Raw genomic sequence first — 27,871 nt, 5'->3', positions numbered from 1 at the left:
TACACAAAGACACATGTATTCTGCAAATGAGCTTGAGTGTGCAGATGGACACGTGTTTACACACTGACGCACGTTCTGCAGCCAAGTGGCGCTGTGCTAGACGCTAGTAGGCGTCCTGGGAACATCACTGGGACAGTTAAGAACTACAACTCCCGGCGCGCGCAGCCACCTCCAGGCGTCGTGCCTCCCCGCGCCTAGATTGTCTCCGCCCAGCGGCCGGCTCAGCCTGGCTCAGCTCCCGGCTCGGCTCCCAGCTCGGCTCCCTAGCCTAGTTCCCTGCAGAGGGATCGGCCAGCGAACGCATGGAGTCCCGAGCCGCTGACAGCTGTTTGTTGGGCGACGTGGGTACGTGCGGGGCGCTTGCAGAGGGTGCTGGGCAGGGGGTTGGAGGGCTGGCGTGGAAAGGAGAACTGCAGGAGCCGGCTCTGGAGGACTGTGAAGAAGCACACCTGACGGTGATGGCTTTGTCTGTGAGGTGGGTGAACCCTGTTCCGAGTTTGTAGTCGGGACGCTTGGGTGGGGGATCTGCGGTGACAGCACTTTCCTGCTTATCCCAAGCATCTGGATGGAGCTCCGGTGTCCCGCACCAAGTCTCAGGGTACTGCGGGGCGGATTGTTCCTGCGTGTGACGCACCACCAGGTGTGGGATTTCAGTACCGCAGACCCATTGGAGCGCCGCCAAAGTTTGAGATGATGCGGGATGTGTGCAGGGCCGAGGCTCACTTAACCAAGAGAGTGAGAAGTGCCTCCCCGGGCCTATTTGTTGGACAGCCCGGGCAGTGACTGTACAGGGGCAGCAGCAAAGTCTGTCTCCCCGGCGCCTGGGAGGCTGTGGTGCAGTGTCGTGAGCATCCTACAGAGACACTCAGCTGTGACCAAGTGAAGTTAGCAGAGAGACCTTGGGACACCAGCACTGACTCACTCGGAACAGTGTGACCTTACTTCACCATGCTGTCTGTGCCTGAATAAAACTGGAACGTGCATATAGGAGTCCTTTCAGGAAGCCAACTTTTCCCTGCCTATGAAATAATAATATGGCAAATGAAATGAGTAGTCAAAGTGCTTTGACAATCTGGGAAGCAAAACGACAGTGCTAAAAACAGCAGTGTAAGTAACAGTGAAAAACTTGAAGGCAGTCATAGCACTGCAAAGATATTTTCATTGATTTTTGCAATCTAGCCACCTTCAACAAGATCAAAGGTATTTAATAAGCATCTGCTTTGGTCTGACCTTCCACCCCAGGCAAGCACAGACTTTGACCCTGACAGTGTGATCTCCCTTTGCTTGGCTCAGTGGAATAAGGAACGAACTTAGCTAACCAATGAAGGCCATTCAAACTGATTTAAACTATTACTTTACTATTTTTGTTTCTGTAGAGGGTTCAGTACCCCATTGCCACTTGTCAATGTGTTTTCTGCATTTTGCTAGAGAAATATTTCTGTAGAAGAAAAACACCCTTTAAATTCGTGGATGTGCAGCTTCTTCAGTTCCTGTATTTCTGACATTGTCATGGTTTTTATTCAATCTTGTTATGCAAAAGTATGTCCTAATGACATATTTATTGTTGAAACCCCACTGTTATCCCTGCAGAGAGGCCGTCTGTAAGAGCTTTAACCCATTTTAACATTCTGACCTTAAACTCTATATAAAACATCCAGAAACTTAACACATAGAAGTTTCCCATTTTTAATTGTAACATCCCACATATGTCACAATTACAGGACTTTAAAGAGAATCACATCCTAAAATTAATCTAGTGCTTTTTACTTAGAAAAATGTAAGAAATAATTATTAATCTGATTAAACATGTTTACTTGCTTAGTTGAAAAAGTGGTTCCCACATTCGACATCCATATACAAGAATCTGTCTTGGAGGTTTAGGGCTGATGGAAGAGGAAAAAAATGTCTTCAGGAATTTGAGGATCTAAGCGAGGTGAGCTTCTGATGCCCTTAGGGATCCTCAACCAAGAAAGAACTCTTTTCCTCTCAGTAGAGCAAAGATACGCTTTTACTACTTTTGTTTTTAAAAGATTTATATATTTATTAGAAAGAATTACACATGTGAAGAGAGAGAGAGAGAGAGAGAGAATCTTCCATCCACTGGTCTACTACCCTGATAGCTGCAGCCAGGAGCTTCAGCATAATCTTTCATATGTGTGACAGGGCCCCGTGTAGATGGGCCATCTTCTGCTGCTTTCCCAGGACATTAGTAGGGAACTGGATCAGATGTGGAACAACCAGGACTTGAAGCAGATGCCAGAGTCACAGGTGGCCACTTGACATGCTATGCCACAACATCAAACACCCCTCAGCCAAGAACTCTTTAAGCCTCTGGGGGCTTAAAGTAGGGGGAGAAAAGAAAGTACTTTTCATCACATCTGCCGAGACTACGTCATACCACATCCATGATGAGTAATGTGTTTTGTCTCCGGGGTCTCAGGAACATAGGCATGGCTTGTAGCGCCTGCTCAGTGACAATCCCAGGAAAGTGTATGCAAGTTGATTCTTATGTTGAGTCAGAAGGGTTTGATTTTTTTTTTTAAGATTTATTTATTTTTATTACAAAGTTAGATATACAGAGAGGAGGAGAGACAGAAAGGAAGATCTTTCGTCCGATGAATCACTCCCCAAGTAAGTGCAACGGCTGGTGCTGTGCCGATCCAAAACCAGGAACCTGGAACCTCCTCTGGGTCTCCCACACGGGTGCAGGGTCCCAAAGCTTTGGGTCGCCCTCGACTGCTTTCCTAGGCCACAAGCATGGAGCTAGATGGGAAGTGGAGCTGCCGGGATCAGAACCGGTACCCATATGGGATCCCAGCACGTTGAAGGTGAGGACTTTAGCTGCTAGGGCACGCGGCCAGGCCCGGTGTGGTTTAAAAAACAAAACAAAACATAATAGTGAGAGTTCTCTGGGAGATTTAGATAATCATTGCCATGGCTGGGAGGTAAATGTTTTCAGATTGGGTTTTTGTTCCCAAGGTAAAGAAAGATGCACTCTGGACATTTCAGAAATGTCCTGTATTGTAGAAAAAACTCGCTGGTCCCTGTGTTGTATTGCCAGTAAGAATGAAAGAAGAAAATCTGGTGGTGGATGTGTGGCATAATGGTTGAGATAAGACACTGCTTAGGGGTGCCTGCTCTTGTGTCCTGGGTCATTTTCCTATTTCCCAAATGCCACCTAAGAGGCAGCTGCCACCCATGTGGGAGACCCCACTGTTCTGACTCCTATTTTTGGCCTGGCCTGGCTTCAGCTATTGCAGCATTTTTTAGTGTGAACCAGTACATTGAGATCTCTTTCTCTGTCTCCTTGCTTTTCCAATAAAATTTTAAAAATCCATTTAGGTTTTTTGTAAGACCCAATGGAATTTTGAAATAGTGGCTGTGGCCAGGTAGCAGTCATCATTTGTAGAGATATAAATCTGTTTTAATTTTTAAGTATAACTTTGCTGCCCTAAAGAATAGGAAGGTCTTGGAAGTTTATTCAGCTGAAGCTCAGGGACAGTGTGCATCTTGCGTTAGAAACCAGAAAATTGCCCTAGAAATTATGGGAATTAAAAATGTAGGGTGATACTCTTCTAGGCTAAAGAACCCACAAAACAGTAATCCTGGCCGCAAATTGGAATACCCTGGGGATGTTGAAAAACTATTAATGCTTGAGTCCTATGGTTTTGGGGTTACAGTCTAGGCACCTCACATTTTAAATATTTCCCAGAGATTCTAACATGACTGAAGTTGAGGACAACAGAATTAGAGAAAGTCTTGTAAAAATGCAAACCCTACCTGCAGCCAGTTTTTGGAAGTAGAGAGGAGCATGGGGCACAAGCATTCAGGCACAAAAAGAGGTATATTTTGGGGTGTAGATTTGAATTCGTAAAATCAGATGGCAACAACATAGTGAGAAACTTCGTCTTCTTGACTGTTTACAGTCATCCTTTATGCAGTCCTACTGTGTGTCAAGCAGTAAACTGAAGTGTTAAAGTGATCTGCTCTGCGGTAGCTTGCTGTGCAGACATTGCATCGCTGTCTTGTGGAGACACTGCAGCCACCTTTATTGCCCTTGGACTTGTTCCCTGAAGCTTTTCAGCCCGATATTTTCAGCTTGGATTTTGGAATGAGTTATTGCTCTGCATGGCTCATCATTTCCATTTTCCATTAACAAACCCTATTTATAGAAGACAATAATTTTTTTATTTCTAAAAATCTATTTATTTGAAAGGCATGTTTTGGGGAATATGTATTTTTTTTTAATTCTGTAGATGATGGCTTATCATTTCCATTGTCTGTAAATAAACCCTATTTTCAGAGGACAATCTTTTTTATTTCTAAAAATCTATATATATTTGGAAGGCAGAGTTCCAGATGGGGAGAAGGAAAGGAAAAAGGAGGGAGGGAGGGAGGAAGAGAGAGAGAGATTTTCCATTTGCTGGATCACTCCCCAAATGGCCGTTACAAATGGGGTTTAATCAGGCCAACATCAGGATGCTTCCCTTGACTTATATATCCAGTGAATTTGCCACTTTTTCAAAAAGTTTGTAAAAATCTATTTGAAAAACAGAGTGACACAGAGAGGTGGAGAGGCAGGGAGCAAGATCTTCCATTTGTTGGTTCACTCCCCCATTGATCACAAAGACCAGTGCTAGGTTAAAGTCGGGAGCCTAGAACTCCACGCAGGTCTCCCACATGAGTGCAGGGGCTGAGATACTTGAGCCATCCTCTACTGCTTTCTCAGGTGCATTAGTGGGAGGCTGGATCAGAAGCAGAGCATCTAGGACTCAAACCACCACTTAGGTGTGGGATTCTGGCATCATGGGTGAAGGCTTAACCCCTTGTGCCACACCACCAACCCTGAATTTGGCATTCTTGAGAGCCTAATAAGGTCCTTTGTGAAACTGGGCTGAGGAATGCCAGCTGAATCCCATTCCTGTTCCTTGTGGATAAAAGAGCTTTGTGCTTAAGGCCATTGCAGGACCCAGGCCAACTGCAGCTTGCTTGCCTCCTGGGTGGTACTTACCTTTGGAAAATATTGGATTTTAGCAAATTGATCTCACCACTTGTATTGTTGAAGTGGAAAGCTGAGATCAATGCTGATGTCAACTAAGAGTTTAATTAGTGTGATATGGTACAATTGGATGGAAAGGAAGAAGGAAGAAATGTTTTGTCTTCCATTTCCATTTTCCAAAAGATTTAAATCTCATCAAAATGCAGTCTGGGGCAGCGTAATAAAGCAAACTGATCAAGGTCTGGGTAAAAAGTAGTTTAAGATGTACCAATTGTCAGTATCTGTTTATTTTTCATGTTTAATTATCAAATACACATCATACAGAATTTATCATCTTCGATATTTTTATATGTCCTGTTAAATGGTGTTAGACACATTCATAGTGTTGTGGAACTATAACTACCATCCATCACCATGCGTCTTTTCAACCTGTAAAGCTGACATTGAGCATTCATTAGATTTCCTCTTGCTTCCTTCTCCTAGCCCAAGCTACCACCATTCTGCTTTCTGTCCCCATGAGTTTGACTGCTTTGGGTACATTGTAGAAGTGGAATCACAGTCATTATCTCTTTAATACTAATTTACTTTGCATAACATCATGTCCTGAAGTTTCATCTGTCTGATTCCACATGTCAGAATTGCTTTCCTTTTTAGGGCTGAATAATTCCATGGTACATGTATCCCATATTTGTTTATCCACTCATCCATCAATGGGCACTGGATTGTTTCCATGGTGTAGCTATTATGAACAATGCTTAGTAGCAATTATCTTAAATAGTAAAATTTGTGTAGGTGATGAGAGAGTTTTAATTATCTGGCTGCTCTTTCCATGGCTACATTCATGGATAGTATAGGCTTAGGTGATTAGTAGGCAAAGGTGAGAAAGCATTTTAAATTGCTGTGACTTGAGATCTGCTTGTTGGCTTCTCAGTATTTTGTGAAACCTACAGTGTAAAATGGCCTCTCATACCTGCTGAAATGAACAGATATTCAAAGCATAGGCTAAAACAAATCCACCTATCCTGTCATGATTGCAATTAAAATATCAATTTTTTTAAAAAGATTTATTTATTTTTATTACAAAGTCAGATAGACAGAGAGGAGGAGAGACAGAGAGGAAGATCTTTCATCTGATGAATCACTCCCCAAGGGACCGCAACAGTCGGTGCTATGCCGATCCGAAGCCGGGAACCAGGAACCTCTTCTGGGTCTCCTATGTGGGTACAGGGTCCCAAAGCTTTGGGTCGTCCTCAGCTGCTTTCCCAGGCCACAGGCAGGGAGCTGGATGGGAAGTGGGGCTGCCGGGATAAGAACCGGCGTCCATATGGGATCCCGGGGCGCGTTCAAGGTGAGGACTTTGGCCACTAGGCCACACCACTGGGCCCAAAATATCAATTTTAAGTACAAGCACAGACAGATGTGTTCTGTTAGAAGATAAAGGAGAATTCTGCATGGTTTGGTAGTTTTAGATTTCATTGAAAGGCACTGATTCAAATACCAGAGGGATTTGACTCTATGAGGTGGAACTTGGCAGATTTATAGGGAGGCTCTAATGGATATGTAAAGATACCTGTGTAGTTCCAGAAATGGTGACCTGCTAGGGATGGAAGGTCAAAACTAAATGGACTTCTGGGCCCGGCGCAGTGGCGCAGTGGCACAGTGGTTAAGGTCCTCGCCTTGCATGCCCAGGATCCCATATGGGTGCCGGTTCTAATCCCGGTGGCCCCGCTTCCCATCCAGCTCCTTGCTTGTAGCCTGGGAAAGCAGTCGAGGACAGCCCAAAAGCTTTGGGACCCTGCACCCACGTGGGAGACCCAGAAGAGGCTCCTGGCTTCCGATCGGCAGAGCATTGGCCATTGCGCTCACTTGGGGAGTGAATCATCGGACGGAAGATCTTCCTCTCTGTCTCTCCTCTCTGTATATCCGCCTTTCCAATAAAAAAATAATAAAAACAAATCTTTAAAAAAAAAAAGAATCAGTGGTGCCAGGCTGTGAGATTGGGTGTTTTACCACACAAAGTAATTTATCTTCATCAAATGAAGGGGCCAGAATCATTTCTGAAGCCGTGACTTCCCTGAGCAAGCGGCAACAGAGGGCAGAATTTATATGGAAGTGGGGATGCTCTGGTTTTCATATACAGAGGTGGGCACAAGCTACTGTAGCTGCTGTTCAGAAATACACTATTTTGTACACTGCAAGTTAGGGTAATAAGGCTTGGGTGCCTGCAGGGCTGGGGTTCTTTGCATTGTAATGAAGGGAAGGGTGACCTTTGGACAGTTTTTTCACCCCCTCTGCCCCAGTGTTGGTGTTGCCCTTAATACAGGTCTGGATCACTTTGGTGGGTTGTACCTCTTTCTGGGTCATGACTGGAAAATCTGAGAGACAGCATTGTAAAACATCAGTTGCTTTGAAAGTTTTAGGGTCTTGAAGTAGAAATGAACCCTAGTAAAAATGGTTGAGCAAGTGACAGAAATGTAATACATCATGAAAACTTCATTTTCACCCATTATCATCTCTCTCTTATTTTCCTTATCCACTGTCTACCATTTCCAGTGTTTTTCGCTGTGCATCTAATTTACCTTCGTTTGTCTAAACAGTAGTGTGGTTCATTTCCTGACTTTTAAGTGCTGTATTCCCTGTTGACTTAGCGCTATGAGAGCTAAAGCCTCAACCCAGTGGGTGCTTCAATCCCTCCCTACATGTTTCCATCCATGTTCCTCCAATATTATTTTTGTTTAAATCAGGTATTTAGTGTTTACATTATGATGGGTATGTTACTATTGCAACTAAGCACTGGCTATTGTAGGAGAATTCTCCTTGGATACCTTTTTATTTTTCTTTGGGTTTTGATGGGGTACAGTCAGATAATGACTAGCTCCGTGTATCAGTGGGCTTGCCGAATTAATGGAAGATTTAGACTGTGTGGAAACATCTCTCTGCCTGCCCTATTTCTTCTGCACCATTTAACTGAATTGATGGCACAGAAACAGCTCCAGGAGACTCCTCCTGGCCCACCTCTCTTGCCTGCTGTGAGCTACTCAAGTTAATGCACAGCTCAGAAATGGCTCCAGAGGCTCTGTGCATGCTCCACCCCACTTGTGCCAGGCATGATACTTAGGCTAAATTAACTACACAGAAACTCTGGGCTCTGGCAGATTCCTTCCTGCCTCCTGCCACTTAGTTAATTGAATGTTTTTGTACTTTGAACAAAAACTTTATCTATACTATGTGGCTTTCAAGCTGCTTGAAGGATGAGAGCTTAAAAACTTGTGGCTTTGGCTGCACATTGCAGTGGTCCTTGAGTGTAGTGGTAGCCTCTGTTGCCAAGCTTTGGCTATAAAGACTCCTCCTTAAAACTCCATATTTGTGGTGATCTCTCTCACTGCCCTCAACAGAGGGAACAGCTGCTCTTTTTTACCTGGCTGTTTAATTTCTTCATGTGTGATCCTTAATTGATGCCTAATGTTGCAGGGTGCGAGTGAGATCACACCAGATATGTGTAAGGTTTATTAAGGAGTCTTTATTAACTAAGCTTGGTGATAATAGAGCACAATAGTAAATCACAAGTCCATACGGCAATCCAACCGATCATAATCCAACCAAACATAATCCAAAGAAGAACAAATGGTCATTATCCTTAAGTTTATCCATTTAACTGAAGACCAATGTCCCAGCTTCCCCAAATATAAGTTATCCCAAGAGATATGCAACGAATAACCTGGACACACTTACAAAATTGCATTCACCTTTCTCTGGCTTCTCTGCCCACATTCCACTACTGCTAGGCCTCACCTCTCCTGAAACTCCTGACAGCACACAAACCAGAAACAACATTACTATATCCATTGTCCCATCTAAGCAGTACACAGGGGCCATGATTGCTCCGACCAGCAGAGCCAGTAATGTGGACAGGGAGAGGGTCTATAAGGAAGGAGTCTGGTTTGTCCTCTCTGTTGTGAAGCAAGCCAGTCACTGATATCTGAGTTGGGGAAAAAAGTATTTATTTGTGAAGTGAGGGGTTGGGAGAGGGGTGAAGATTGATATCTCTTGAAATCGGAGTTGAGGAATACTTGCTCAGCTAATATGCAGGTCTGTGGTTGGTTTGTACTTGGTGCTCTTCTTTCTTTGGTCAGCAGTCTCATGTACTTTTGGGAATTTTATTTATCCCAAAGAGCACACACACAGAGAGCTGTTGGTTCACTCCTCAAAAGACTCAACAACTGAAATGGCCTAATTGAAACAGGGGTTCAGGAATTGAATCTGAATCTCCCATTTAGGTGTAGGGACCCCAAGTACACATGCCATCACTGACTAGCTTTCAGGGTGCACAGTAACGGGAAGCTGGCACTGGGAGCCTAGACCACTGAACCCAGCATTCTGATATGGTATACTGTGTCCTACATGGCCACTGTGCCAGATGCTTGACTCACTTTTGAGAATTCTGATGATTCAAAGTGGACTTCAGTCAGTCAGGTGGTAAGCACTTCTGATTCTGAGCCTGGTGTCCTGAATGGAAGGGGAAACCCTAAAGACAAGATTGAGCACATCATAGACTTCATGAGTTTTATGATCAGGGACTCTTGGGGCTGGCTGGACCTGATGCTCCATGACTTCAGTTTAGACAGTTAATTTTAATAAGTTAATTTGCAAAGAAACTAAGTTAAGGGAGGGAAACACAACCTCTGTTTGTGGAAGGCTAGTGCATAACACTGTCTAGTATCTAATCAGTAATTGCAAAAACATGGAAGCAACCGAAATGCCCATCAGCAGAAGATTGGATAAGAAAGCTTTGGTTCATCTACTCCATGGAATACTACTCAGCTATTAAAAAAAACAAAATGCAGTTCTTTGTGGCTAAATGGGCACAACTGGAAACTATAATGCTAAGGGAAATGAGCGAATCCCAAAAGTTAGATACCACATGTTTGCCTTGATTTAACCTGTAATTTTTTGTTTGGTTGTTTGTTATTTTTTGAACCTGTCATTGATACTGTCTCAACCCAGATGTTTCGAAGAATGGAACTTGCATTATTTTTAACATATTGTTTACCCAATACTATGTCAATTAATTCCATAATGTTGTATATTGATACTGAGGTTTTGTTGGGGCTTTTAACTGACCGGATCTTTACTCTGTTAGCCCTACCTTCAGACCAGAGAAGGTCTCCCCAAGAGGCCACTGAACTTATCTGGACAATAAGACGCTGAACTTTATGCTAGGCATGTGTTTGCAAGGAATGAATCTCAACTGAACTTGAACTATGGCTATGCAACAAGGTGGAGGAATCCACCATGGGGGGAGGGGTATGGGAGGGGTGGGGGGAATCCCCAGCGCCTATAAAACTGTACCACATAATACAATGTAAACAACAATAAAAAAAAAAAGAAAGTGCTATATAGGTTCTCTACTATTGGACTGGGGAGGCAGCAGAGGATGAGTCAAGCCTTTGAAACCTGGACCCAAGTAGGAGACCTGGAAGAAGCTTCTGGCTTCTAGCTTTGGTCTGGCTCGGCTCTACCTGTCACAACCATGTGGGGGAGTGAACCAGCAGATGGAAGATCTCTCTCTGTCTCTCCCTTTCTCTCAGCAACTTTGACTTTCAAGTAAAATAAATGAATCTTCAGTTTACCTCCCTCACCCTTTTTATTCCTTTACTGTCATAATGCAGTCTGGGGAACTGCCAAAGATGAATAAATGGTGCATTTTGCCATTCTTTCTGGAACTGTGGGTGGGAAAAGATTTCTAAGAATCTTTTTATCTCCAAGATTCTTTGATCTGTGTACAAATCTTAACTATCTGGCAGGTAAGTCAGTGGAGACTTGCTGACTTCCCAGTTCTACAGCTTATTGAGGGCAGCCTTCACAAAACCGCCCCCTCTCACCTCATGGCACTCCATGCCTGATCTTGTTCTGTGGTTGTTTCCTATCCTATTTGATTGACCTCCTCTCTTCATCTCACAGCACTGTATTGATTGATAGGTCATATAAGAGGGTTATCCCTCACCATTTCTAATATGTTTACTGAGATATTTATGGGGAAAGGCTTCTCCCAGAACCTGCAGACTGTTTTCATTTCAGAAATGACATTTTTGCGGCCAGGACCCCAGTCTTCCTTTATTGATTTCCTTTGAATTAAATTCATAATCTTAGCAACATCAAGAGTGCTTCTTGCAGATTGTGACCCAATTCCAAGCCAACAATCTGAGTCAGCTTTGTCTTGAAGGTGTCTTTGGTGGTGTTTGAAAGTATTCCCTACTGGAGCAGGGCTACTGACCATGGAGAAGTGACTAGACTGGAGGTATAGTGGCTTGGAACCCAATCAAGATCATAGTCATGGTCGTGATTGGGCCACATCAAGACCACCAAAATGAGTTTAGCTGGAGAAGCATGGATGGTGATCTATGGAGAGTTTGAAAACGGCTGGGCTAAGCTCAGTTCCACAGCAGGCAGGGCTGAACAGCTTCTGCTTGGGTTCTAAAAATCAGGATTCTGACTTCAAGGAAGATGAAGTAGGATGCTGTTAAATAAATTCTCTGGGATGGGGAAAGGAAAAAGAAACAGAAACATAAATGATTTGTTGTGTTGTTTTGTACAAATACTCAACTCTATTTATTGCTACTGGCAGCGTCCAGCCAGAACGACTCTTAGGTCTTTAGAATTTGGCTCTGTGAAGCAGGCCCTGACTCACTACTGAACAATTTATGAAGACTGCAGGGCTCTGGTCTCAGAGGACCCAGGAAGTGAGCAGGTAGATTGGGCAGCCACTCAGTCAGTCACCAAGGACTTAGACAAGGATCAGTAACTGGGGCTGGAGTACAAGGTGGGACTGGTAATGGAACAAGCACAAGAGTCCAAACTGGACTAACAGAAGAAGTAATAATGATTAAGGTTCTGTGATAGTCTTAGCCTTTGCCACTTGCTGAGTCATTACGGGTAGCCAGGCATGATGTAAAATAGTGTCTAGGCATTATTTCATTCCAGCCTCACAGCCACCATGTTGTGTGGACATCAGTATCATTTTATCAGCAAAGAAATGGAAGCTTTAAGAGGGTTAGTTTTAAGCTCACCGTGACAGTCCCCAGTGACAGAGATGGGGTTTGAATTCATGGACTGTGTGGTTCCTGAGACTTGCCACTAAGGGCAAGCTGATACTGAACCTGTTGAATTACTCAGTTAGGACTTCTCAATTGCAAAGGATAGGCTAGGGTCTATGATGGGGCCTGGTTGTCAGATGTGCGGGTGTCAGGACATTAGAGGGATATAGGAGCATGAAGCCAGCAAGGTGTGGACCTGGCATATGTACTGAATCAGTAAGGTCATGTCTTGGGCAGAAATGTAGGGAGGAAGTTTTCTGGTACATGTCATTCCTTCTTGAGGTGACCCGTAGTCACCTAGAGTCAACATGTAAATGATGACCATGGAACTCTCTGACTTTCAAGGTAATGATTCTTGCTTAGTCATCCAGTATCACAGCGATACTGAATCAAGGCACAGGGAGGAGGCAGGAATAAGCTGAAGTCCATCTGTCAGTACTGGACCACAAACTATCACACACTCCGTTTTCAAGGGGCTGCAACCCTGGCCTTGTTACAACATAAACCGTTTTAATTAATGTACAAGCCCCTGTTAGAGCCAGAGTCGGGGTTCAAAACTGTGTTAGGTCTCAGGTCATTGTCTGGGACAAGGTAGACTTGTAAAGTTGGTTGGAAAGTGGTTGTGATTCAGTGGGGCAGGGGTAGATCCAATGATAGGGGTAGGAAGTTTAGTCTGAGAAATAAAAGATGTTTCTGTGCAGTGTTTATTCATTTGAATACCTGTGTGTCAACTGTGGTACTGCCCTGAGGTGCCTTCAGGAAAAGGCTAGGAAGAGAAGAATGCAAGCCAGCATGGATTCAGAGATGGCATGCGGTGCACTGCATGCTTGGGAGGCTTCCTGAAGGCTCATACATGCCACTCAGTCTTAGTGGATGAGGAAGAATTGGCTCACTCAGCTGGAAGGGAGTTGGAATGGAGGAGGGCATTTCATGCAGGGGAAGGAGGCATGGAACCATCAGACACTGAACCATGTGTAGTTGGAGACAAGAGCGTGTGCTGTGGGGTGAGTCAGGGTGGCTGACAGGACTAGGTTTCATCCTGGAGAAAGGAGTTATTGGAAGATTATGAGTAGGTCCCATGTGACAGACTTTGACTTAACTGCATTAGTAGGAGTGAAGAGAGAGAGGAGGGCACAGGAGACTAATTATGTGGTGGTGGCACTAGGATGTAGGGGCAGAGTTCCAGTCCCAGAGGGATCTTGCCAGAAGAACACAGGTCTTGGATTTCCAAAGCATCACTCCAGCAGAAATGGTGCAGTCACTGGGGAGGGGAGGATCTTGTCTCAGCTGAGTTCCACACACCTGGTCTGGGAACAGCTTGTGATCAGGTCTGGGCACTCCCTTTGCTAACTGGTAACATTTCCTGTGCTCATGCCTCATGGCCACATGTTGCCTTCCCCCTGTCTTTTCATTTTCTTAAACTCTGTAAGATTACCTTGATTATCAGTATCATCTTGATACTAAACCAAACAAATAGGTTACAAGAAAGCTATACTTATGAATGTGGATGGGGAGATCTTTAACAAAACACTAACAAACTAAATCTAGCAACATAAAGGATTGTGCACCATGAACAATTAGATTTATCTCAAAATTGCAGGGTTGGCACAATGCCTAGAAACCAATTAAACTAACACACTGTGTAGACAGAATTAGGGGGAAGAAAGCCTACCTAGTTACCTCGTCAGTTGCAAAAGAAGTATCTGAGAAACTTCAACACCCTTTGTAACAAGAACACTCAAGGAACGAAACAGAAAAGAACTCCCTCAACACAACAAAAAGCATCTATGAAAAGCCCGAAGCTGACAACACTGTCTTAGCTTTCCATTACCATGATGCAGTGCCTAGGATAAGCTACCTTTGCAGGAATGAAGATTTGTTTGGGTCCACTGCTTTGGAGGTTCACCAGTCTAAAACTGGGTAGGTTCCATCGGCTAGTCCATGTGGTGGGACATGAGCATGGCAAGGGTAGAGAATGTGAGGAGGAAGGATCCTCTGCCAATCCCATGAGCTAGCTACAACTTGGCTTTGTAATCAATCCTCTGATGAGAGCTACCATCTGAGGGCCGGCCCCCAAATATTCATAAACCTACCACCAGGTTCAGTACCTAAGCACCACAATTAGATTGAGCTTCCACCCCTGTAGTACTGTACTATGAACCTGTGACTTTGGGGATTTTAGACATCTTCATGTGTTGGGGAGTCAAATCGTATTCAAACTACAGAAGTTAATAGTGAAAGATCACCCTATTCTCCCTCTTCTCACTCCTATCCTCCCTCTCCTTCAGGTGGGAAGTATCATTATGCTCTTAAATCTTTGTCAATGAAATACCTGAAGCTTGTTTCCTTAATATAAATGAAATAAAATAATAGGAAAGTTATTCAACTAAAATTTATGTTTTAAAATAAAGTTATTTTGATACAAATTTTAGAAACTTAAAATGGTTTGATTGTAAACACCTGACATTGTAAGTGTCCTTTTCATTACTGTTTTTGCTACATCTCATATGCAATGATGTTCTAGTTTTAATTGTAATTTCCCCAGAGCCTCAAGGGTCATGCAATTGCATCAATTTCTACAAGGTTTTTGATTTTCTTTTTCATCACTCTAGTGACACATTGGTATTTTTGTAGCATGTTTGTTAACTTCATGTTAATGAAAATTTATCCTTTTTCTCCCTGTTGTGGACTGTGTTCACTGGCTTTGTATTTGAGGGGATGTATAATGCAGGTGTAGCAGAGACTGATGTGTTCAGATGTGGAGACAAAGTGCAGTATGTCTCTCTGCATCCAGACCAAAGATGAACTCCCAATGAAACAGTTAAAATTATACTAACAGTAGGATGCTGGACTCCCCAACATTGTCCCTGCCTACAATGTCAGGAAACACCTCAATAACAGCATGATAGACTTATGGCTGTTCATGAAGGACCATTCGTTGTAATACTAGAGGGGAAATTGGAATGAGGGAAAGGAACTTTGGGAGGGGGATGGGAAATCCCAGAGCCTATAGAACTGTATAATGAGACAATAATAATAAAAAATTGTTTTGAAAAAAGGCCTTATGCTTTCCTTCTAAGGTCAATAGCAAGATAAGGATGTCTTCTTTCATGATTTCTGTTCAAACCAGAGCAAGCAGGCAAGAAGCAGAAATAAAAGGCATCCCCATTGGAAAGGAAGAAGTGAAAACACTGCATTTGATCTTGTGCATTTCCTTTGCAGGTTTCTGGGTGGAACGCACCCCTGTCCATGAGGCTGCCCAGAGAGGTGAAAGCCTGCAGCTGCAACGATTGATTGAGAGCGGTGCCTGTGTTAACCAGGTCACGGTAGACTCCATCACGCCCTTGCATGCAGCCAGTCTGCAGGGCCAGGCTAGGTGTGTGCAGCTACTGCTGGCAGCTGGAGCCCAGGTAAGTGGCCCTTTAAGACAGACTCCTTGCTTGGCTGTAGCGGCACAGAGGAATGGAGGAGACTGACTCCAGAGGAAGAGAAACCTCAAAGGAAAGGCAGGCAAGGCCAAAATAGAATATGCTGGAAGCCAAGGTGGACAAGGAGGAGCTGTGTCAGTTTCACATCAAAGACTGGGAAACTAAGGGCCAGAAAGTGCTTGTGGACTATTAATTAAGAAGTCCTTGGTGGCTGAAAAGAAGGCGGTTTTAGCAAAATGTCCGTGGGAATGCTGTGTTCTGCAGGGAGCAGGACCCAGGCAGGCCAGCTACATCCTGGACTGGTCGTTTAGGTGGGTAGACCTGACTGAGACTGCAAAGCTGATGCTTAGGGTGCAAAGAGAAGGGTTCCAGCTTTCAGGAATACTCAATGGAATGTTAGCAAACTGACTCTGAAGGAAAACAACGGAACAGACATATTTTGCTGCTTTTCCTGGAAGAAATCTTCACACTGTGTTTGCTTTAAGCTGCCAGCTGTTTCTGACTAGCAGAATTTCTGGTTATTTAGCACATGGCTCTGGTGAACTGGTAGGAGCCTGCCCTGCACCATGCTGAAGGAATGCGGCTCCCCTCTCCTGTTCAAGGAATGGGGGAGAAGAAGGCCAGGAGGGGAAGACCATGCACTATTTACTCTTTCTGCAAGCTTGGACTGGAACAAGTTGTACTGAGTATCCAAATAGAAGCTGACTTTGCACAGATTTGAAGTAGTTTTCTAATTAGGGACTTGCTTTCTCCTGGTCTATGATTTTCACACTAGGAAAAGACATGTTAAGCCATCTTAGGCATCTTTCTAGCTGAGGCTTGATATAAGATATATTTTCTACTCTGCGTTTTACGGTGATGTTGAGGGTGAGGCTGAGCTTATTCTGCCCCCTCCCAAAAGAAAAGCCCCAAACAGGATGACATTTGTACTTTGGAGGCTATGAAGTATCCCCCAAACCATGCATTTTCCTTTTTGAACTCCCTTGCCTAGCTCAGTGCCCTAGCTCGTGATAGCAAGCCATGGTGAAAGCAAGTTGCATGGCATTTTTCCCTGCCCCCTTGACACTTGTATCTTCTTTCCTGTGAGGTGGATGCCCGCAACATTGATGGCAGCACTCCCCTCTGTGACGCCTGTGCCTCAGGCAGCATCGAGTGTGTGAAGCTCTTACTGTCCTATGGAGCGAAGGTCAATCCACCCCTGTATACAGCGTCCCCCTTGCACGAGGCCTGCATGAGTGGTGAGTTGGTGGGTGGAAACAGAGCTGCTCACCATACTGGGGTTCTGAAGTGTCCTCCCTAGGAAGGGCTGATGCAGTGTAGACAGAAGTGGAAACCCATGCGCTAGCTTAGGAGAGACTTGGATCTGGTTCTGGATCTCCATAGCTCAACTGTAGAAAATCTTAGCTTTTCCTCTTAGAGGGAAAACCTTCATCCAGGGCTCGGAGGCAGTGAATCCTGTGTTGCCCGTAGGATTCCCTCCTGCAGTGAAGTCTCCAAAAATCCTTCTGATGTGAACACTGGAATTTGTCTGCAAGAATTCTTCTGATAACTTGATCAACTCTACAGTGGTTCTTTAGTGTTTACAGTGATTTGGTCTTAGCTGGGAGAGGAGCAAGATTCAAGCATGGCTGAGCCTGGGCACATTCAAGGAGTGGGTTGTCTCAGAGGCTCAGGGAGCAGGTGAGGTTACAACTGTCCTCAGAGATGGGCAGATTTCAGATGGAGGGAAAATATAAGAGAATCTTTTCAGATACAGGGAAATATTCCTTTTCTTGTGTCACTGATTTTCAAGGTCTCAGTAGAGGGGCACAATAAATTGGACTGGAAATTTTAAGGGTCAGGCTGAACCTGAGAGCTAGAAATTTAGTCTAGGTCTCCTACATGTGTTGCATGGACCCAACCGCTTGAACCATCATTACTACTACTTAAGGTCTACATTATTAGGAAGCTGGAGCCAGGGGCTAGAGCCAGGTATTGAACTCACGTACTCGTATGTGGGATGTAGGCCCCTTAACTGATGTCATAATCTCTCTCTCTCTCTCTCTCTCTCTCTATATATATATATATATATATATATATAATCCTATATCCTGTATTTTGAGAAATCAGCAAAGTGTTTGCCTTTGGATGCATTTCTCTTGGATGTGGGGTTTAGGGTGTGCCTTCTTCTGTGGGGCAGTATTGGGGTTTTCTTCTCTATTGTTTCATCCCCCAATTTATTCAGTGAGGTTTTTTTTTTCTTTGAGAGTAGAAGTGAAGTTTTACTTATGTTAGAGAAAAAGAAGCTTTGAACAATATAATCAGAGGGTCTGGCAGAAATACGGAGATCAAGAGATGAGGTCTTGCAAGTCTAAAGGTATTTGTAGCTTTACCGTGTTATGAGATAATCTTTTAGCACCTGAAGATTGTTGCCAAGAGGTTTTTGAGTTGATATTGAATGATAGGGTAACAAAGGTTGCACGCTTGGTTTAGTGGCCATCTGTGTAGAGATAGACAAATGGTGGTTGGGGAATATCTTGGAAGCAGAAGGATGAATTAGACTATCGTAATGATCTTGACACACAACAAAGTAGGATGTTGGTGTGGTGTTAACTTATTTACAAGGCTTGTGGGAAAATTCAGTAGGATTTAGTATTAGCAAGAGGAACAAGTGGTAAAAAAAATGACTAAGGTTTGAGCTGGAAGTGATGGGTTGGCTCAGAGGAAGTGACCAAGAACAGGGGCTCTGCGAGAGGAAAGAGGACTAGAGTAGCTGAGATATCCAGGAGAACGGGCATCAGACTTGTAGGTGAGACTGGGTTTTAGGCTTGGAGATGTAAATTAGGTAACCACCAATAGTGAAGAGGTGATTGATCAGAGGATAGAGCTGGGCAGAATTTGTGAGGAAGGGTGAGAGGAAGGTTCCTAACTGATCCACACTGCATTAGAAATACAGGAAGCCAAGCCAGGGAGAAGATGGTAGCCTTTATCTGGCTGGAGGGCAGTCCAAGTACTTAGAACATGTCCCACTGCTTTCTCAGTGTTGGTGGGAAAGTCCAAGGGAGTTCATCCAGTCCAAGAGGCTGGACTGGGAGGCCAACAATGTGCTGTCGGCATGGGCTGGGTACTCCCCTGCCAGTACAGGGGCTGCCAGGACTCTGCTCTGCCCATTCTTGGCTCATGTCTCAAATCTTTTGTTCTCACAGCAAGAGGGCAGCATTCCTCTTCTTCCCTCTGCCAAGTGGGCTGTGAATCATCTCACTTCCCAAGAGAACAGAAAGGACAGAATTCCCCTGGATTCCCTAGGGCCACCCAAGGTCATAAATTTATTCTTAGGTTGGGATATAGACCTTATATTCTTTCCTGTCCCCTGCAGCCAAGTTCCATCTGATTTAGTCCAGCTGCTGTTCGTCTCATGCTTATTATTTCCAGTGCATAATTCATAGGTGTTTCCCACCCTCTCCTGTTTATTTTAAGGGAGTTCCGAATGTGTGAGACTTCTTATTGATGTTGGGGCCAATCTGGAAGCACACGATTGTCATTTTGGGACCCCTCTACATGTGGCCTGTGCCCGGGAGCACCTGGACTGTGTCAAAGTGCTGCTCAATGCAGGTGCGTGGGTGTTTGTTTCATCTGGTATTTGACAAGTGCGTGACCTGCCAACACTGTGCCTGTTAAAGAACCGGGTGGCAGGTTCAGGTGGACTAGGATTTGGATCTAACTCTCCACTTGCCTGCTGAGATCTTGGACATCGATTTCTAAAAACATAAAACTGGAAAAATAAAACCCATTGTGCAAGGTTGCTGGAAGTATTCATGGTAATGTTTTCTGTGACCCTGGAATATAGTCGGTGCTCAACTAATACTAATGATGATTTTTAGAGAATTTAAACAACTATCCACCTGATGGAGTTGCTATCTGAATCTAAGAAAGAGGATACCATGAGATAAGAAGTTTGCAGTGTTTAGGAGAATGGAGCATCTGGAATTAAGGCTGTTATCAGGTGTCCAAAAAAGAGTCAGGATAGAGTACCAAGGTGGGAAAAAACCAATCCATTCACCCAGCTGAGGATTAGGGGCAGGATCTGCCTGTACAAGAAATTTGAACACATGGTCAAGAGAATATTGTTCAAGGAATTAAATATGAGCCAAATTTAAAATGTTTGAATGAGGGATAATTGCAGATCAGCCATTTCATCTGTGCTAGGACAAAAAGCAAAATGTTCAGAAATAGGAAGAGTATGTGTTTCCCCCAGGTGACACATTTGAGTTTAAGTTATATGGAGTTTTCTCTTGGAGAATCTTGCTTACTTTGATGAACCACTTTGGAGACTTTGCGGTGGAAAAAGATCCATTTTATGTAGAATTCTCCTGGCTTAAACAAGAAAAAGGAGAGAGAGAGGAAAGAATTCCCCCTGGTTCCTCTAGGGCCACATGGGACCGTAAACTGATCCTTAGGTTGGGATGTAGACCTTGTTTCCCCTCCAGTCCCTTGCAGCCAAGGTCAGTCTGATTTGGACCAGCTGCTGTTTTTCTCATGCCTGTTATTTCAAATGTATAATTTGTGGATGTTTCCCATGAATTTTAGGGTTGTAAAACTTTTTTTTTATATTGCAATATATTAATTATAAATAGTCATTAGTCTTCCAGCCAAGCCTTCCTCTGGTGGCTGTACCAAACACAGGGTAGTGTTCTTGCTGTTGTGTTTCTGAGCTCAGAACACACAAGTTCCATGTCTTCTTTAATTCCTTTCTGTGTTCAATATCCCATGTGAACACAGCACCCTTTCTGTATTGTTCAGGACTTTGTAGTTGCAACTCCTTTGTAAGGCATAGCAAACCTTTTGCACCTGATTAAATAGTGAAGTGTATTTATTCGTTCATCTAACTTAAAGGATGAGAAGTAGAGCAGGTTTAGGGGCAGTCTGACCTGCTCATGTCTCCAATATTTTGATTTCTTTGAATTTTGCAAGTCTGCTTTTTACTCTGATAGCTTTACATAAGTCTGGCTTTAGATAAATGATCAAATGACTATAGTAGATTCAGACTTAAAATCCAGATTTTACTTTCTGAGGTTATAGATTTTTTCTTAGTTTATTACTTTCTTTTGAAAGGCAAAATGATAGAGAGGGAGTGACAGAGATAAAGATCTTCCATTTGCTATTTTATTCCTCAAATGTCCGCAGCAGGCAGGGTTGATCAAGAGCTTGAAACTCCATCCAGTTTTCCCATGTGGGAAACAGGGCTGGAAAACTTAGACTATCTTCTACTGCTTTCCCAAGCAATAGTCAGGAAGCTGGCTCAGAAGTAATACAGGTGAATTCAAGCAGGTATTCCCACATGAGATATGAGTGTCAAAGGTAATTGCTTAACCTGCTGTAACACAATGCCAACCATCTGTGGCAGACTGGGAAAATGTTTCCCAGATGTTGTAGTTTCCCAGATGTTGTAGGCATACTTCTGCTTATGTTCATTGGCCCAAGATGAGTCCTGTGTCCAAAACCTGAACAGATCCTCTTTGGCTTAAACTTTTTTGTCTTCTGATTGACTCAAGCCTAGGTTATTTGAACCAATCCAATGGAAGAGAATGAGAGGTTGATCCAGCAGAGCCCCATACTCAGACCTGAGGTTAACTTGATCCTACTGACCCCACTTTGATTTTTGACTCTGTGTCTTGCAAGGTGCCAACATTGTTGGTGTACTGGGCAAAGTAGCAGGGAAACCATATAAAAATAGAACAGGCTTTATAGAAGCTTTCAAAGGGTGTTTCTACTTACATGGGAATTAAAGAAGAGTAAGATCTTCTTGGAGAAAACAGTATGGTTGTCAGTGCTGGTTTGATGCTTGCTGATGCTGTCAAGCTATCAGTTCTAAATGTTTTTCTTGATTATTCTCAGCTCTGATATTCTTAACATTCCATGTCAAACCAAATGGCATACTCATTTTCCCACCATTGGAACTATTTTTTTCGTGTTGGGACATTTCAAACAAAGATGTGGGCAGAATCTCCGTATACTCAAAATGAATATTTTAAATATAGTGAGTCTAAACTTTGGAATCAGGTAACAGATCCCTTGGAAAAATCTAAAGAAAACCACGGACCAGGCCCCTAGATGCAGGTAGTTGTCTTTGTACGTGAACTGGAGAGGACTTGGGCATTGCTGCAGAAGCTGAGCTGTGTTGTGTTCCACAGGATAGACACAAAGACCATTGTTCTTTTTGTTCCCTCTGTAGGCAGTGAGAACAAGTCAAGGAACTAGATTATATTTGCAAAGGAGGAAGGCTAGGAAAGGTGAAAGTCCAGTTATTATGCTGAAGTAATTTTTAATCTGATCACTCCCAGTAAATGTTTAACTCCAAAGGAAGCCTTCAGAAGCAGTGCTGTGGTTATGTGGCCACTTTCAGCACACTCCTTGTCACAATCCTTTGGCAGTCTGTTGTTGCAAAAGCACAAAGTGAGCTATGTGTTTTTTATTGTGCTGGTTCCTGGCATGCTACCAGGTATCACAAAGTCCTTGCATCTTTCACTTGGCCATGGTTTTACTCTGAATCCAGTTTGATTCTATTTTTCTTTGAAGTCTGGGTTTTAATAATGAACCAACTTTGACCTGTTTCTGCAAAGCATGTGCAGTTGAGAGATTTTAATGTCTAGATGATGTTTGTTGTGCTGGTTTCTCTTCTCTGTCTCTTTCTCACACTTCTTAGTTCTGGACCGATTCGCATCTTTGCTTCATGTAAAGCCACTTTATTTTTCCCCATTTCCCTCCCTTCTTTCCTTCCGTTGTGCCTACATTCCCTCTTCCATATGTGTCTGTGTTTTAAAATCTCTTTGTCTTTGTAAAATGCTCATCAGTCAAGGCAGGCATTTCTAATGTACATAGATGGCACTAGGTGTATATCTTACTCTATTTCTTCTTTGTTTATCCAACATTATATTTCCAGGTCCATCTGCCCACTTTGATGTGTGCGTACCTGGCTTGGAGTTTCTAACTGCTGCTGATGACTCTAGCTTCCTTCCATATTCACCTTCCTATCTTTGCCTCCAACCAGAAAATACCAAACATATATTAGAAAGATCCAATTGTGTGTGCCTTGGGAAGGCCCTTAGCAAGAGCCACCTTGCCCAAGAATTGTCTAGCCAACAGCATGAAAGGGAGGGAAAAGTTTTCACAGCTCTTTCCTGCCACTTTTCTCTGTGATTGTGAGGGAGTAGTTTTGCTTCTCTTGTGCCTCTTTCTCTATTGCTAAATTAGAAATAATCACTTTCCTTCCTAGTTGGCAACAAGATGCCAGAACTAATGACAGTAGACGAATTATTTGGACTACAGATTCTGTGGGCCTTAGGATTTGTTTTTCATTGTGGTTGTGCATTTAGCATTTAATGTTTTTACTTGCATTATGATTGTAATACAATTAAATTTATTAATCTTATAGGCAAGTATGGGATGAAAACCCCTGATGTGAGATAGTGGTTTGTTGTTGAGAAAAATGTTTCTTTTGTCAAATGTATTGTTTTTTAATATTTTCTCATAATACATTTCTGTAAAATAGAAAACTTTACATATATATTAAGCATTTTTTGGCTTAAATTCTGAGTTTTGGTTTTGGAAATGGAAAAACTTTTCTTTGTATTATTATTACAAAGCAGAAATGAGGGTTTTTTTTTTTTTTAGAATTGGCGCAACTAGAATTTATAATAGCCTTATATTCATTTTGTTTCAAGACATTACCAATAGCAGTTTTGATAAAAACAGTGTGTAAACTGGCATTCTAAGGGCATGGCCATCTTTGATTGTATACAATGGCATCTTCCTTAAAGTCATCTGACAAGAAGATTATAAGGGGATTAGAGAAAAGACTTTAAAGAAGCTGAGCAAATAGTCCAGTAAAATTCTCTGACATTGCCATTAAGTGGTGACATACTAGTGGTATGATTTTTTTAAATTTGTTGCTTATTATAGTAAACTATTGGACCCAGTGCAGTAGTGTTGCAGTTTAATCCTCCTCCTGCAAGTGCTGGTATTCCATATGGGTGCCAGTTTGTGTCCTGGCTGCTTCATTCCAATCCAGTTCTCTCTGCTTATGGACTGGGAAATCAGCAGAGAATGGCCCAAGCTGTAGGTCCCTGTATCCATGTAGGAGATCTGGAAGAAGCTCCTAGCTCCTAGTTTCAGATCAGCTCAGATCTGATTGTTATGCTCATCTGCGAAGTGAATGAGCAGATGGAAGATATTGCTGCCTCCCCTCTCTCTATAAAAATCTTTCACATTAAAAAAAATCTTTAAAAAATTATTTTGGAGGCACATATGCACATACATCTCAGAGAGGGAGGCAAGAGGATGAGCAGAATACAGACAGGGAGTGAGCTCACATGCACTGATGAACTCCCCAGATGCCTGCAACAACCAGGGCTAAATGCAGAACCTGAGAATTTAGTTCAGATCTCCCGTGCAGATATCAAGCACCCGACAGTTGAACCATCGCCTGCTGCCTGCAGGGACATGCATGAGCAGGAGCAGAACAAGACTGACTACGCCAAGTGCCCACCTCAAATTCCAATGATCACTGAGCCTGGTCAGGTTATTTGGTTTATTTAAAATAACTTCTCTTGAATTTCCTTTCTCTTGTTAGTTCTATTCAGGGATCAACTTCAAAGAACTTGATACTTCTTTTCTAAATAGCTCTGAGGTCCCAGCAGCCCTGCTGTGTAGAATCAGTTATGTCCAGGCTCTAAGAATAGATTTACACAAATTGTATTTTTATCAAAATCGTAAGTTTTATTGCATTGAGAAGTACTGTATTTAGCTAGCAATTCTTTTTTATTTTTGTGATTTTCTCTTTTTATTTGGAAGTCAGAAAATCAGAGGGAGAGACAAAGAAATATCTTTCATCTGTTGGTTCACTTCCCAGATAGTTGTAACAGCCAGAGCTAAGCTGACCCGAAGCCAGGAGCCAGGAGCTTTTTCCAGGTCTCTCATGTGGGTGCAAGAGCCCAAGGACTTGAGCCACACTCCCAAGCACTGCTTTCTCAGGCACATTAACAGGGAGCTGGACGGGAAGTGGAATAGTCATAACTCAAACTGGTACCCATATAGGATGCTGATGCCGAAGGCAGAGGCTTAGGCTACTCTGCCATTGCATTTGTACCTTAGCTGTCATTTCTTCATGTCTTTCTCAGTGTCTACTAGAAGGATACAGAGGATGGAGCTGAATTCACAGTGCAGTCTTGACATGAACTCCCTAAGTTTTTAGGTACCTAAAAAGACACATACCTGATTTCTCTTTATTCTCCCCTTGCTAGAGGTATATGTATGTGTAAGAAATATTGATCCCTTCATTCCATCAATATTTTGAGAGCCCTGTGCTGTGCCCACAGTAGGAAGAAGCAATGTGTGTGTTCTTGAGTGCTGGGGTGACTCAGCCTGAGCTTCCAGCAATCTCAGGATTGGTGAGGCAAACTGCATTGGGTTGTCTGAGCTGATGTTTAATTCATGAGGAAAGTTTTTGTGTAGTTTTTCTTCTTTTTGGTTCTATATGCAGTTACATTTCTTTCCCATTACTATTTGTGTTTAACTCTGCTCTCATAAGGAAAGGAAAAGTAAGTGCTGCTTTGGCATTTTGAAAAATGTTTTTGAGTGTACTATGGTAGAGTCTGTCTTGAGTTTGTTTTCTGGATACGAATTGCTTTGGCTCTTTTTATTTGTTTGTTTGTTTTTTACTGTGCTGGATGAAGATGTAGAAGGCAGTTTTGTCTTGGCTGTAAGTTCTTTCCTTGGTGACATGTGATTTCTGCATTGGGCCTCCAGGGGCCAATGTCAACGCAGCAAAACTTCATGAGACAGCCCTTCATCATGCTGCCAAGGTGAAGAACGTGGATCTCATTGAGATGCTCATTGAGTTTGGCGGCAACATCTACGCCCGGGACAACCGTGGGAAGAAGCCATCTGACTATACGTGGAGCAGCAGTGCCCCTGCCAAGTGCTTTGAGTACTATGAAAGTGAGTCCTGCGTCATGCTATCGGGCACCTCCATCTTTCATCTGGGGTTCCCAGCTTGCTAGTTCTCATTGTGCATCCATTGAAAGCTTCGTATTAGGCCTGGGCCTCAAATTTTGCCCTTTGGATGTACATTTGAATGCTTTATCTGCTGTAGTTGTCTATGTTCATGCACCCGTTTTCCCTGGGTTCCCTGTGATCTGTGGCATTCACTGAGGAGAGTAGAGCCTCTAGCATGGAGCAACAGGAGCTGGCTGCTAGCACCTGCCCTGAACCCAACCCTCTGGCCTGAGCCTTGTTTTGTTAGAAGCTTTATCAATGAACCTACTAGCTGCAGACAAGTCCTTTGTTGATAAATCTGTACACTAAAGTATCATACAATGGCTCAAAAATAACAAATGAGAAATAATCAAAAGACCTCCCCCAAAACATACCAAAAAGCCCACGTACACCTCTCCAAAGCTAGTGCTCTCCCAAACAAAATCCCAGTGAATGTTAGCCAGTTCTATCTTCTGATCTTTTGTTGGGTCCCTGGCCATCCTTTATGATAAGCTTCCAGAGAAGACCAGCTGGGTGTATCCTATTTTCAGGGGGAAGGGTAGATGTTTCAATTCCATATCAGTGTTTATCAGGCTTAACGATACTGTGCTCCTTTGTGACACTAACCTCCCCAGGTACCTCTTCCTTCTCTTTTTTCAGAGACACCTCTAACCCTGTCACAGCTCTGCAGGGTGAGCTTGAGGAAGGCAACCGGAGTCCGAGGGCTGGAGAAAATCGCCAAGTTAAACATCCCTCCCCGGCTCATCGATTACCTTTCCTACAACTGAGGTGCAGGCACATGGACCAGGACAGCCTGGGGACTCGTGCTGCTTTTGCTGTGCCCAGCATCAGGCAGGAGAGGGCTCTGCCTGTTTGTCTGAAACCCTATAATTGCTATGGATAGAACATTTATTTAAGCCCCTCAGCAGCCTGAACTCTGAACCCTGGAGAGTATTTCTATACTCTTGAGGTGTCCTGTGTCTCAGGTCACACTTGTAGGTATAACCTTGTGCTGGTGGTCTGGAACTTATGCTGCAGCTCCAGCTTGGGCCCAGTAGACCAGCGTGCCTCTTTGCACTGATCTTCCTCAGGGCAGACAGCTCAGGGAGCATGGGAGGCCAGGTGAGGCTGGTGTTGCAAGGCACAGCTATTGGTTTTCATGTCTGTGTAGCATGCCACAGAAGCACCAGGGCCTTGGGTGCCAGCTGCCATCTCTGGGTGCACGCCAGTGAGTGTGCTCCAGAGGCTGCACCCATGGAACATCAGATCCTACCCACACTGCTGACATTCTGCCACCCTGATGGTTTTTTTCTGAAGCAGCAGGTAGCACTTTCTAAGGCCCATCTGTGTCCAGGTGAATTTGTCACTCAGGGGTTTCGTCCAGGTCTGGGGGATAGCTTAGGCTCTGTTTCCCATAACCAGCACAGTGTTCCTTCAGAAGTCTGTCTTCAGTGTTAAGTCTCAACTCCTAGAAAAATGTTTATGTAGGATTAAAAAATATGTTTAGAGGCCATGTAGGCTATAACACTAAAGTTTCATGAATGAGTCATTCAATCAAAAGGTAATATGAAGGCATGTTAGAGAATAGTCATTTCCAATGTAAAGGGCTGTTAGCCTATACTGGGATGGATTTTCATTCGTTATTCACTCGCTCTAAATTTTCCTAATTGCTTACAGTTATAAAAGTAATATAGTTTGACAGCATCTGGTGGGCATTAATACTTGTAACCCAATGGGCCCTAGCTCCCACTTATTTTGTTCATTTTTCGGATACTCGTGGGACATGTCTCCTGAAATGTGTCATTCGAAAGGATATTGTTCCAGTGTTTTGAACAACAGAGATGAGGCTCGTCACTCAAAGCAGGAATTAGTTTAGGTATATTTGGTTTCTGGGGGAATGGAGAAGGCATCAACTGTGAATGCTGGGTCACAAGTGTCCTGGAGACAGTATGCTTAGAAATGGGAGTATGGCCTAGAATGAGATTGAGATAGTCAACACAGTGTTAGTTGTGCCACCTGACCAGAGCTCACCTCTCTACTTGGTGACTTTAGTGGGGCCATAGATCTGGGTATTTTTCATCTCCAAGACTTTAGCCATTGTAATTAGGGCTTCATCTTAAACTGAAAAGAGCCACTTCTGTTGGATTAAGTCTTAGATACAAGTTCTAGATGAATCCTTGTCTCTGCATGTAGTAATAATAATTGTCAAAAGAGAGTTCTGTTGTTTCAATTTTGTAACAGAAACTTGACTCTATCAGTGAAATGAAATCTGATTACATCTCTACATAATACGGCACTTTATTACAAGATCTTACTGCTCAATAAACATGGTTGAATGA

At 43.3% G+C, this 27,871-nt stretch overlaps 1 protein-coding gene across 1 annotated transcript; it reads left to right on the top strand.

The window, feature by feature from the left end:
• Positions 1-277: 277 nt before the first annotated feature.
• Positions 278-27,871, top strand: ASB13 (ankyrin repeat and SOCS box containing 13). The gene is made up of 6 exons (XM_040968090.1): positions 278-345; positions 15,316-15,503; positions 16,609-16,759; positions 18,978-19,112; positions 25,305-25,496; positions 26,193-27,871. The coding sequence occupies exons 1-6, from the start codon at positions 303-305 to the stop codon at positions 26,318-26,320; spliced, it is 837 nt and encodes a 278-aa protein (XP_040824024.1). The 5' UTR covers positions 278-302; the 3' UTR covers positions 26,321-27,871.

The sequence above is a fragment of the Ochotona curzoniae genome, unplaced genomic scaffold (genome assembly GCF_017591425.1).
Source record: "Ochotona curzoniae isolate NIBS_2020 unplaced genomic scaffold, NIBS_Ocur_1.0 scaffold_4683, whole genome shotgun sequence".
Lineage (NCBI taxonomy): Eukaryota > Metazoa > Chordata > Mammalia > Lagomorpha > Ochotonidae > Ochotona > Ochotona curzoniae.
The sequence above is the reverse complement of the archived record's forward strand: the minus strand, read 5'-3'. Positions and strand labels throughout refer to the sequence as shown.